Consider the following 13,516-nt stretch of genomic DNA (forward strand, 5'->3'; position numbering starts at 1 on the left):
GGCTGGAGACTGCAAGCCACAAACCCAGCACTCAGCACTTAAGTGAAAACTTTCTACTGGTAAAGTTTCCTCAGGATCAGATGTTGTGCTCCTACAGCAGTCCTGTGGCTGTCATCTCTCCTGAGAGATTTTACAGTGCTCTGGTCTCTGCAGGGACGAGTCTGTCCCATGTCCAAACCACACAGCTAAAGATAAGCCTGAACTGAATGAACGTTTTATTTCCTGCCCACTGAAGCTTCATCACTATGCAGTCAAAACCAACAGATTTACATAATCAAAGAGACACCAATCAAGAAAAAACCAAACCAAAACAAACACCAAATTTTAAATCCCCAAAGGCATTCAACAAGGTTTACAAATCCTGATGCTATCGGAAAATTCTTACATGTTGGTCTGGATGTTAAAGCCAATTTATTTTATGGGTCTACCATCATGTCGAACCATCTCCAAATTTCAAAGTTAAAAAAATAAATTAATTCCACTCAAATAATAACTTTCTTTTAAAAGCAATTTTTTTTACACTGTCCAGAAGATTGATTCTGAAAAACGAAATATTCTTTCAGAGAAATACAGATATTTTTAAAGTGAAGTCAGCCTGCAAAAGCCAGTAAATATATAAAAGTAATTTAATTAATCAACCAACCAAGATACAAATTCTGTCACAATGTCCGACATGCGAGACAGACACTTGCTCTATTCTAGCACTATTAAGAAACGATTCCTTGTGAATATTCAGAGTGAAAAAAAAAAGAATGGTAATTAAATACTCTCATCTAAGGAATATGGATTGCACAGATATTGCTGTGTTCTATGTACAGAGGGAATTAAAAATTTTACCAATATTGAAAAGACAAAAGTAGTTTGAATTCAACTTGATATTGTTAAATGGTGAGTGCAAAACCACAGCTAGTTCTTATTTCTTTCTCTGATGAATAAGGGAGTATAAACACATGTCACGAAGTTATAAAAGTGGCCTACATAATATACCTGAGTGTGGGGGCTGTACAAAAGTCACTTGCCTACCTGTCATATCTGTTTTAAGTGTTGTTCACATTGCAACTTCATCAAAACTGGAAAGTCTCCCCTGTACTATCTGATGTGTTTGGCAATCCCACAAATTTCTTCATAAGACAAGTCTATCTTACACCTATTAATGGATATATATCTTTTATACAGATATGACCAGTATAAAGATTGACACTGAAGGCTGGATTGTTTTCTTGGTTTTTTTAATAAACCTTCTCTTCAGCCAATTAATTAGCATTCATTAGAAATCTCTAATGAATACCGGGTCTCAGACTCTTTACATATTTTTTTCTCTTTCTAAATTGTATATTTAATTATTCCCACGCAAGATGTATCCAAAATTTTTAAGTAAAATAGAGGGTATCAAAAAGAAAACATCTACTCCAGAAAGTATACAAAGCTGACATAGTATAAAACATCCAAAAAATACTCATATCACAATGGAAGATTAGAAGATTTTCTGGCTAAGTTTTAAAAACTGTTGTTTACTGAATCAAGAAAAATGTTTCAACATGTATCAACATTTTAGAAATTTCAAGTGATTTAGATTACTGATAGAGAACTCAAGAAAAAAATATAGTATCCTGAATTTTTAAAATTGGTTTAAATAAATTATGAATGTTACCATACTAAGAAAGGTATTTACAGACCTTTGATAATTGTCTGGTAGCCATTATTTACACACCTGAAAACCAAGTCTCCAATCTACAAGTTAACATGCTTTAGCTATACATAAAAGTCTAACTAGGAAACATTTTAATTGATTTTACCCCCTACATAGGTGCTTTTGCATTTACTTAAGCTTTTCCCAGGGCAATAAAATGAAATCAGGAAGTTAATGTCTTGAATTGGGCCAGAGCAAGCCTCCAACTCACAAAATCAAATTGCTCTCCCTGCTCTCACAGCTCTGTTGTAGCTCTGCAGTACTCTTTGCCTGATATAAATGTCTCTTTCTACTGGCAATTTAATTCAATCACCTAGGCCCTTTTTACTGGAGCCTGAGAACCTTACCAAAGTCAAACAACTGAGTTTTCTCATTCAATTTATTTCTGTAAGAAAAGAATACTATCACCTCTTCAATTTCTTGGAGAGTTTATCAAAAGGGCATCAAACCAAATTTTATTTCTTGAACCCAAATTAGCTATTATCCTGAAGAGTGACAAAATATCCTTGAAAAGCTATCCTGCTTTGATAGGTCATGCACTTTTTAATATACATATGTCACACCATCATACTGCTGCTCTAGCTTTTTACTTTGTCTTAGCAGACAATGTAATGTGACATTTATTTGTATTTGAGTGTTGAATGGCTTGCCAGGGTTACCTGTGTACCAGAATACACATTGCCCCTCATATTTTCAAAAATATTTTGGAAAAATGGGGAATAAAAGTTCTCTCACCATTAAAACATGACAATACATTAATTTAAAGATTTGAAAGTTGGTGATTGATTTAATCTGATTATGATTATAATCTATCATTAAATAGAAGTCATCACAAGACACCAAATAGTGAAACTTTATATCAAAGTGAACAACCAAGATCTTGTAAACATGAAATATTTGCTTCTATAGAGCATGATGGACCTTGGACAGAGGGTATAAGCCTCTGAATTTAACTGTTTTGAGAAGTCTGCACTCAATTTCATGCTGTCCCAGTCACAATGCTCACACTGCCTAGAGATAAGTCAAGCATGCAATGATTCATTTATTCTTTATTTTTTCTGCAACAAAGCAGCAAAATGGCTAATAAAATGCTATTAAATCCAGTCTGGCTAACACAGTGCAAAGAACTTGACATTTAGCAGTCATCATCCTGCTTACCAAAAACAGTCATTAGCTAAGGTAACACTGTGTACCAAGTAATATTTTTCCTTTTTCAGACCAGCCAGGCAATGAGCAGTCTGTTGTAATAAGTGATTTAAGGGGAAAGAATGCTGAAAGAAAATGTTTCCGAAAGATACAGGGAGTGGCAATTGGAAAGAGAATAAAAAAATCTGAAAGTTACAACAACAGATCACAACACAAAAAAGAGCAATGTCACAGGCAGCAAAACTGATTTGGAGTTAAATACCTTTGCTCATTGTTTTCCTTAGTGAAACTTAAAAACCAACTCAGCAAAAAAAACCTAGAAGAGAACACTACATTGCACAAAATTTCACACTTTTTATTCTACAAACTTTCACATAGTTTCAAGAAATCCTGCCAGCCACTGCACAAACTCCTCAATGTCCTAATCTTTTCTTATCTTTGTAAATACAGATTAAACAAAAAGACATGAAGATGAGAAACCACATTAATCTGTCCTCTGTGCATCTTTCTCAAGATTTTAAGACTCTTTGTTATTTGTAATAAACATTAAATTTTCTGTTTAAAAGAATCACTTGACCCTCATTAGCAGCAGTAATAATGCCATACCAAAAAGAAATCAAATTTGGCAGCCTGATAAGCAAAGGGAGGAAAAGGAAACATTTGAGTCATTCCGTTCCAGCTCAGTCAGCTCTTGTTGCACCATCTCTATGGATTGTCTTGAAACCCTGCCCACATTTGCAATAAGAAAGCCTTTAAAGTTATTTTTGTTTTGGTTTGTTTTTTTTTTCATTGAATCCAAATGGAAAAACGGTAGACAATTTAGCTCATTTGTTTCCCTATATCTATCTATCCATCTATCTGTATACACACACATTATGTACAGCATGTGTATATATAAATATTCAGAAACACACATACACATAAGTACACATATTTAAAATATTAACTTCTTTTTATAGACAGACTTCACCAGAAAGACAAGCAACCATAAATGTTTAGATTGTGTGATACAGATTTTAAATATCACCTTTTAAAAGGATCTTTTCTGTAAGTGAAGTCTTATCCTATAAGGATGTAAACACTTTGGCTTGCTGGAAAGAGACTCGGCAAATGTCCATGACTGGGAAAAATAAGAAGCCTGGGGATTACTCATGCATACAAAGCTGTGCCTGAGTTCTTCAAGATGAGATCTAGAGTGTACAAAATACTGTAAACAAACTACAATAAGCTTTGAAAGTCTCAGAAATTTGAATCCAAAAATAAATAATTGAAAAAATACCACATTAAAACATGAATCAAGATGGATTAGAATTTAGTTGGTTTTTCAGTTGTTCAAAATAGAATTGGAGTCTCCAAACATTAATCTAGCATTTTCATTTTATCCATTACACACAGTAAAATATTCCTGTAAAGGCCATTTTATAATTAAAAAAGAATAAAATAATATGCAATTTTAAACATAATGCACTAATTCTCCTTTTTTCATACATTTCCTCAATAGCTGTCTGCTATTTTTTCATAACATAATAGCAATATTGATTTCTTCTATTATATTATGTTGGTTTCTTTCCACAGTTTCCTTCTATCTTCATGCCAAGCTCTGTTCTTTACTGGCTGTATTTCCTAATTTTCTTTTCTGCTAGACTTGCAACCTTTCAATTTAAACTCAAGCTTACTTGCAAGGCAATCCATAAGCACATGTGACAGGCTTAACATTTATTTAACACCAAAATGACAAAGTTTTCTGCAGGCCAATGATATCTCCATGTCATCTCTTAATGAGCTCACCTGGGAGTTCATTAACTGATTATTTTCTTCACCTGGGAGAAAAATCAGTAGTGGCTACTCAGAAAATGGAGGAGGTTAGAATATTTATTAATCATGTTTTTCTCTTAGGCATGTGTTTACCACCATTTTAGGTGAGACACTCCTCTCCCTCTGTTTCAGATCCAGACCCTCCTGATGAGGTAAGGATAGGCATCTCCCTGTTATTTTTCCACCAGCTGCCTTTGGGAATTAAGAGAGAAAGAATATATTTACTCATGTCCAAGCACCCATTTCTTACTCTTTCCAATACGTAATCTCATGTTTGTCTCTGCAACACAAAAATTTCTTATTCACTGTTCCTCATGCCCCTAAATTCCCCAAAGTAATGCTGAAAATTCATTTAACTCATAATTTTTTAATTATGTTGTTTGGGAAAATTGAGTAACAGCAGAGACACTGAAGCTCTCTGTTAAACAGAATCAGAAAGACAGAAAAATGTTTAAAACAGATTTTGAATAGGGGATGTAGACAACAACACCACGCAAGCCACTGATCTGTATAATCCTTATAGCTTTCTACAACATTTCAGTAGAACAAACAAAAAACCTCATGCTGACAACAGTCCAAACTCCCAAAGCTTTGGGAATTAGAAGACAATCTTTTGATACAGCTATAAAGCAAATACTCCACAGTCCAGATGAGCATATCAAGAGATGTCTGCAGTAAATGGCAAATTTTTGTAGTTGGGAAAGGTCACCAGAGTTTCACAGAGAGCTGTGCTGAGTTGGGCATTGTTCAGTTCATTCCTAAATGGAAGAGTGATGAACCACAGAAAGAACAAAGTTTTGCTTATGATATTCATCTATTTTAACAGAGGCTACCTAGGAAGAACAGCAAAAAGACCTGTCAACAGTCCATGAATGGCTATTAAAATGCAGACCTGATGCATATATTAATATAAAATAATGTATATGGAGAAAATCAAATTTTACAAATAAAATGGCAAGCCTAGAAGGGATCTTCACTACTTACAGACAAGAAGCTACCCTTGATTAGTCCATGAAACCTCATACCAAATTTGTCCACACAAATACTGGACAAAGTTACAATTCCCTCACCTCCAAACACAGCAGAGTGGGAAAGCAACAGTCAGATGATGAGAGATTAATACCAACCATTCACTGAGAAGACTCTAAAAACAAAGGAATGATGAGGCATAGGATCAAAGATCACAAAATCATGGCTGGCGTTGGAATGATAGAGAGGGACCAAGTACTCACTGTCTCTTCCAATAGAAGAAATGGGGAACACTTAAGTGAAGCTAACAACTTTCAGGCTTCAAACAGAGACAGCAATTTCCACCATGTAGTTTGTGTAGTAGTCCTTGTCACTGAAAGTTATAATGTAACTTAACAGCTAAATTAGTTGAAAAAAAGAGGTTAAACAATTTGTGGAGGAGAGATCCATCAAGAGCTACATAAATTATGGAAGTATCTTTAGTCTCAAAAATCCACATCTGCAAATTATTATAGGTATTAACAACTATATGCTGCTCTATACTGTCTATTGTTCATAAGCCGTGCTTTCCATCACCCTCAAAAAACAGACATCAGGACAAACAGGTCTTTGGATTTACTTATTAAAGGTATCTTTCTATAAATAAACATATATTTATCATTTTAACATTCAAATGTTAAGTATTTACTGCTTAAAAATACATCTTAGTAAAACAAGATGAAAGCAAGGAATTGTATTTATTCACTGTAATATATGACAATGTATTCCTCTGACGACAGTGTATTAAGTGTAAAGTAAGCTACTTGCAGTAAATGATGGATATGATTTTGTTCCATATGTTTTCCCATTCTTCAGCAAAGAATTTGATGAGGGCTACTACAGTGCTGAGATGACAAAAATATCTTCCCACCAGTGAATCCGATCACTCAAAGCAAAGACTCGTTTGGGCCTTCTGTTGCAGCCCTCAGCAGCTTTTCCTCTGTCTCCCAGTAAATGTCAAACACTATCAGTGCTGTGCCCTTCTGCCCCCTGCTAATGACCAAACACATTCTGCAAGCTCTGCAAATGTCCCTTAACACACTCATGCCTTGGTCCTGGCTCATTCCATCAGCAGTCCAACCAGACCGCCTGGGAATGGCTTCAGCAGGCTTTACCTCCTACACACCCTCCACAGCTGCTTTGCTGGGGAGGATTGGTATCTTTTGCAATATCCACTTGATTTGTTGGGACTCAGGATGGGGCTTAATAGAGAGAAAACAACAACTTTTAGCAACAATTTACATACTTTGAAAGCTAATTTTTTTTAATTGTTTATGACTTCTTTGCCTACTTTATGCAAGTAGTTTCTTTCTGCTGAAAATTCTATGAAAACATTCTCATCTGAAAAATACTTTAAACTCTGGTGTAGACAAATATCAACATCTACACACAGACTTTTAATCTCCTTTTATTGTAAACAGAAAACTAGTCAACACACTTAGGCTGGAGAAGGCACAAATAAATTAATAAACTGCCCAAACAGTAGCTAATTCATTCAGATGTCTAACCAGTGGTGCCTACTGTTGATTTAGATGCCCTGGGCTGAGAGCAAGCAGCTATGACACAGGCCCAATAGGGACCTAGTCTGAGGTCAGAAATTATTATTTCCAATAAAGGTGTCATAAAGGTGTCCCTTTTTGAGTGAGCTGAGTTCTGCTCCAGACACTATGAACTGTACTGGCTGAGTTGCTTCTTGTTAGAAGGGAAATTCACAAACCAAACACAGATGTAAACTCCAGTGCATAGAGAATGCAGCTGGTTTAATCTCAAATTGAATTCTTTACTTGTTCATAAAATTTCTATTTTATGAAGGAATATGTAAGATAATTTTTATTGAAATAATCCTGTGCTTTATCCTCCCCCTGTTCTGTGTCATTCAAGCAAATCCTGGCACCTACTGCAGTTTGCTGCCCAGTCAGGAGTGCCAACAGCTGTGTCACTACTAACTACTATTTGCAAACCCTTCAAGTAAATCTTCAGTATCTGTACTTCTTTTTTTAACATTAAGTATGTACAAATCCTTGCATCTTGAATAAAATCTTCTGGTGAGTTATCTTGTGACTAAGTCCTACATGCAAACTGATCCTTACCCATAAAATGATCAAGTTTACTCACAGTCCACATTTTAAATTGCAATCCTTCACCCTTCACAGTGATGAGGTGTGTTTATTTTGCCTTAATTTTAATCTAGTGGAATTTTTCCAAAAGGGTTTCAAAGATCTAATAGAACACAAGGATCTTGTATCTTCAGATGAAAATGGGATGGTTGTTTGCAGGCTGAACATGCATAATTTCAAATAGCAGATCTGCAAACAAAACAGAGTAAGATTTCTGCTGTGACAGCCCAGAGACTCCTGCACTGACAGTCTCCATGCATACCTCCCATTTCATTTTCCTAAGCTTCTCTGCTAAGAGGTATAATGCTAGCACAAATCAACAATGAAATGTGAAATGTCATTACACTTCCATTACCTCTACCTCTTTAGTGATTCGCATATTCTCAAATAGATGTGATTTGTGTCATTTAGTGTTGTAGGTTTTTTATTTGTATTAAGACAGATACTCTTGGGAAGCCTCAATAATGGTTTTCACTGGCATTATGAATGTACATTAGATTCCACCAAAAGTTCTTATGGAGAGATGAAAAAATTGTAAGTACTTCTTACTCAGCTGTCTAGAAAGTCACCATTGAATTAAATGACTAACACATCCCCTTTTCCCTTTGACATCTACAGTACAAACCAGAAATTAAAATACATTGATAAATGAGTAAATAAAACCACACTCTAAACTCTCCAATGTTGAGTATATGTTAGAATCACATAACAAAAGACGTAACATGCAACACAAACTGTTGCCTTCAATCTCATTTCAGAGCCTACCTTCAAAAGCTATTCAGCTGTAATGGCTGCAACTTAAGAAGTCCTATTAAAGTTTGATCACTTAAAATTATATTTATATGTTAAAAAGGTGTTTTATTCGTAGCAGACATGCAGGTGACCCAAAGTAATAATCACACAGCAAATACAGAATTACTTATTTCAAACTTAAATGTCCTCAATAATTTGCATGTCATTCTCAGTGCAAATCAAGACCACTTTCTTTCATGACAACAATTTTTGTTAATTTTTACCTTTTCTGCTATTAACAGAACATTAGTTTCTTTTCTTGTTCAGTCTGTTAGACTCAAGTGCAGTGAATACAATTTTGGCTGCAACTTAAGAAGTCCTATTAAAGTTTGATCACTTAAAATTATATTTATATGTTAAAAAGGTGTTTTATTCGTAGCAGACATGCAGGTGACCCAAAGTAATAATCACACAGCAAATACAGAATTACTTATTTCAAACTTAAATGTCCTCAATAATTTGCATGTCATTCTCAGTGCAAATCAAGACCACTTTCTTTCATGACAACAATTTTTGTTAATTTTTACCTTTTCTGCTATTAACAGAACATAGCTGTTTGTACAGCTAGCAAGAAACAAGAGAGCAATGAGGTGATGCCAAGAAAAACTGTGAACAAATTTCAGTATTGGTCTGAGTATGTGTAGCTGGTCCTGTAGACGGATTTGGATTTGGATTGTGTTTAGATACAAATAGTAACATATTGCATCAATATTCAAAGATCTTCTGTCACAATTATGAACACCACATACAAGAAACTGCTCTAGAACAGCAAAATTCCCTAAGAAGTATAAGACAGGATACAATTATGGGAGGAGGAAAGAGCAAGAGGAGATACCCAGAATTTTATATTCCTAAACAGTTTAAATGGTTTAATACAAATATGTTTGAGCAATTTATATGAAAATAAGCACTCTGTACTTAGTCAGAGATTAAATTAAATTTCCATGATTGCATTTATGGCATTAAGTATTTTTCAAACCATTTTGTACATGGGTCTCCATTTCTAAGGAAAGTCAGCACAGGACGGGATGTTGGCCCAAGTCCAAAAAGGTCCAAAATTGTCCCTGGTAAAAATGAAACCACATGCTCATGCAAGGCTCCCTGAGCTCTTTCAAAGCTGGCAGAATCCACCCTGCAGAAGCAATCTAAACCATGGTTCCGAGCCTGCAGCAGGGAAGTGCCAGAAAGTGGGAGGAGCAGGGGAGAGTGAGAAAATGTACAGCCAGAAGTAGCACTGGCAAGGTCAGTGACTAGTAATGTTATGAACAGTTTTCACAAGAGAGCCTGAGATTAGGAGTAGACATTTTTGATATGTGGGAGAAAACACTTGGCTGCACCATTGGTCTGGGCCCCATGCTGTTTTAATCCATGTAACAAATTATATGTGAAGTAGAGCAAAGTCAACTCGGCTTCCAAAATGGGGCGTTTTTCAGAAGCAGTATTCAGCAAAACACTTATAAACCAGGAAAAACTTAGGGCAATATTTTTTACATGATTACTTTGCACAGTCAATCTATATTGTAAGCAAAAAATAAAACAGATGAGAATGTGGAATTCATCAATGCCAGTAAAAATGGACTTAACCCATCAGAAATACACTTTGCAGGATTTCCTAAATTTTTGTTTGAAAGGGGAAGGTGATAGACTTAAATGAATTTATTATTTTTAATTATCTATCAACACCATTACTAATGCAAATACATTTAATATACAGGCATCACTTGAAAGACAAACATTGAGAGTCAAACCAGAGATTAAATAACTGCTTACTTTCATGCTTAAAAAAGAAACTGTGGGCCCCATGCTGTTTTAATCCATGTAACAAATTATATGTGAAGTAGAGCAAAGTCAACTCGGCTTCCAAAATGGGGAGTTTTTCAGAAGTAGTACTCAGCAAAATACTTATAAACCAGGAAAAACTTAGGGCAATATTTTTTACAGGATTACTTTGCACAGTCAATGTATATTGTAAGTAAAAAATAAAACAGATGAGAATGTGGAATTCATCAATGCCAGTAAAAATGGACTTAACCCATCAGAAATACACTTTGCAGGATTTCCTAAATTTTTGGTTGAAAGGGGAAGGTGATCAACTTAAATGAATTTATTATTTTTAATTATCTATCAACACCATTACTACTGCAAATACATTTAATATACAGGCATCACTTGAAAGACAAACATTGAGAGTCAAACCAGAGATTAAATAACTGCTTACTTTCATGCTTAAAAAAAAAAACCTGCTCTTGAGTGTAGAAAGCCCTCTGTGGGTGATGGGCTACCTCTATGAAGTGCAGTGTATAACTACAGTTCATGTAAGTAAAAAACATGAGTGGTAATTCAGTGAGTACCTCAGTAATAGTTATTCTGAAAGTACCCCCTACAGCTAAAACTAAGCAATTAATATAAAACAGGTAAGCTATTTATGTATGATTGGCACCTTCAAATGTCTGATTATTAAACCAATTGTACCATTGTTCTTTGTCCCAAAGACTCATGTTGCCCAACTATCCTCTGACTCAACTCCTTTCCATTCACAGCCGTTCAGCAGAACTGTAGCAGACGGTGTAACTGAGTATCTACAGATGTAATACTGCCTATTTTAATTGTAATAGTTCCCCAGCCAGTTGTCCAGAAAGGATAATATCCATTACTAGATGATAAGTAAGGTCAAGACTAGGTTTTGAAGAATGCTGGTGTTCCGCAGGCATATTTTGAAAACAACCAGCCTTTGTCAAGCTGAAAACGTATTTTTAACTTCTTTTGCATTACTTCTGCAGCATGGTAGCTTGCATTCTACCAGAATGATAATTCACATTTGAGATACTAGACAACTTGATACATTAGTGGAGTTAGACGAGTATAATGCTTGCATTGTTCACACATTTTCCTCTGACTCACTGCAAGAACATAAATACCCACCGTAAGGGGAGTTCCACCCCGCGAGGTTTAATCTAATATTTTCTGCTGTTGCAGACCCTTCTACCTTTAAGATGAAACCAAGCCATTAAGACTTGACTCCACACTCTAAGACTTTTTTTTTTTTTACATTTAAGATGATTCACAAAACTAGTTTTACACAGTTTCCTGTAATCTCAAGGCAAAAGGTGTTCTGTAAATGTACTTTGTTTCAAATGTAAGAAACATTAACCACCCACTTCCTGTACTGTTCCCTAAAAGGTTTACAAGTACTGCAAGACTAATCCAATTCTGCCAAAAGCCTGTGCTTCTTGCCAAAGAGGGACTCAGTTAATGCTAAATGACTGTACTCTTCACATTAAATAATACTTGGAAGCTGAAACACAGCAAGGCTTTACAGACCCCTTTTGAAAATATCTGACAAAGTCACAAGTTAATTTATGACAGGAGGCCCCGCAGAAAATTCCCAGGGCCAAGCTCTGCTCAGCTTCCACGGCTGCGTGTGTGTAAGGGAAGGGCAGGGCTGGTGCCAAGAGCTTTCTGAGCCCAAGTAACATATAAGCAGGTCAGTGGAACGAATCTGTTCCTCTTAGTAAGCCACGAAACAAAATAGTGAGTGATGTTCATTTGGAACTTTGCCTTTATTGCAGGGAAATATGCCTGGAAAGGTAACTGTTTCAGTCAAATCAATGCGAATTAAATGTCAATCATTGTCAATACTGAAATTTACACCAATGCAATCCCACCCAAAACAGTGATCAGAGGGACTTCAACTGACACATTTGTGCCTGAACAAAAAAAACTGGTTATTAACTAATGTTCGCAAAGCCGTGCAGGAATCTGAGCCGGGTTAGTTTTCAGCAAGCCCAGGGTTTGGGTCCCGGTTTGCTCGCACATCCCAAACGTATCTAAGAACTGAGCAGAAAGTGCCACCTCTGTCCCTGTCGACCCCCCAGCCGCCTGAATATGCTTTTAAACAGGATACTAAGGAAGTACTGAGATCCTTCTAGGAACGACTATACTGGGACACAAGACCCGCACGCTAACCAGAACATCCACCTCGAAGAGCCCCGCAGAGCCGGGGGCACCGCTCCGACCCCTGGACCCGGCGCCGCCAGAGCCGGGCAGGAGCGCGCCGGGCGCGGCCGGACCGCGGGGCCGAGCGGGCAGCGGGGCCGGGCCGGCGAGCGCAGCCCCGGAGCGGCGCAGGGACACCCGGGCCCCTCGGGCAGAGCCGCCGCCGCGGGTCCGGCCCCCTCCCCCGACCGCAGACAAAGAGCTGAGGCTCTGCCGCCACCCAGCCCGGTGCCTCTCGCCCCAGGTATCCATCCCCTCCTCCGCCTTCGCCTCTGCCCTCCCTCCCTCCCTTCCTGCCTCCCTCCGCCCCCCTCCCTGCCCCGGGCCGCCGCGGCAGCCCCCGCCGGGCACTCACAGGATGGTGGTCTGCGGGGACACGGCGGGGACGCTCTCCAGCATCAGATGCATGCAGCGCACCGTGGTGCGGAAGCAGAGGCAGCGGCTGGGGCACCACACGCTCCCGCGCTGCGGCGGCGGCTGCGCGGCGGCGGGGGGGAAGAGCCCCCCACTGCGGAGCAGCAGCAGCAGCAGCAGCAGGCAGAGCCCGGGGGCGGCCGCCGCTTCGCACCGGGCCATGCTGCCGGGCGGAGGGCGAGGAGGAGGAGGAGGAAGAAGAGAAGAGGGGCTTCTGCAGATCCGCGTCGCGCCCGCTCCGCTCCCGGCTGCCGCTCGGGTCGGCGGCGGGGCGATCCCGTCCGCGGCGCGGGCTGGAGGAGGGGACGGCGGTGGGCCCGCCCCGGCCGGCGGAGGGATGGGCGGCCGCGCCCCGCGCGGGGCTCCGCGCCGCCCTGCGCACGCACCGCGGGCAGAGCCGCGCCGGGCACGGCTGCGGCCGGGGAACGCCCGGCAGCCCGGCTGCTGCTCCTCCGAGCTCGGGGGGAGAGCGTGAAGGCACCCTCTGAGCGGGACGGCAGCTTGCACCTCGGCAGAGGAGGGAAGGAAGGCAAAATGA

At 38.8% G+C, this 13,516-nt stretch overlaps 1 protein-coding gene across 3 annotated transcripts in view; it reads right to left on the reverse strand.

The window, feature by feature from the left end:
* PXDN (peroxidasin) overlaps window positions 1-13,277 on the reverse strand; it is an 85,175-nt gene extending 71,898 nt beyond the window's left edge. For all 3 annotated transcript variants that reach the window (XR_005628198.1, XM_039715608.1, XM_039715609.1), the window contains exon 1: window positions 12,920-13,277. Coding sequence is in view for 2 of the 3 variants with exons in the window: in XM_039715608.1 (XP_039571542.1) it covers window positions 12,920-13,140 (221 nt within the window). In the remaining variant the exon portion in view is untranslated. The remainder of the gene's footprint in view (window positions 1-12,919) is intronic.
* Window positions 13,278-13,516: the final 239 nt, after the last annotated feature.

This window comes from Passer montanus, unplaced genomic scaffold (genome assembly GCF_014805655.1).
Source record: "Passer montanus isolate IOZ18808 unplaced genomic scaffold, ASM1480565v1 scaffold34, whole genome shotgun sequence".
NCBI classification, from domain to species: domain Eukaryota; kingdom Metazoa; phylum Chordata; class Aves; order Passeriformes; family Passeridae; genus Passer; species Passer montanus.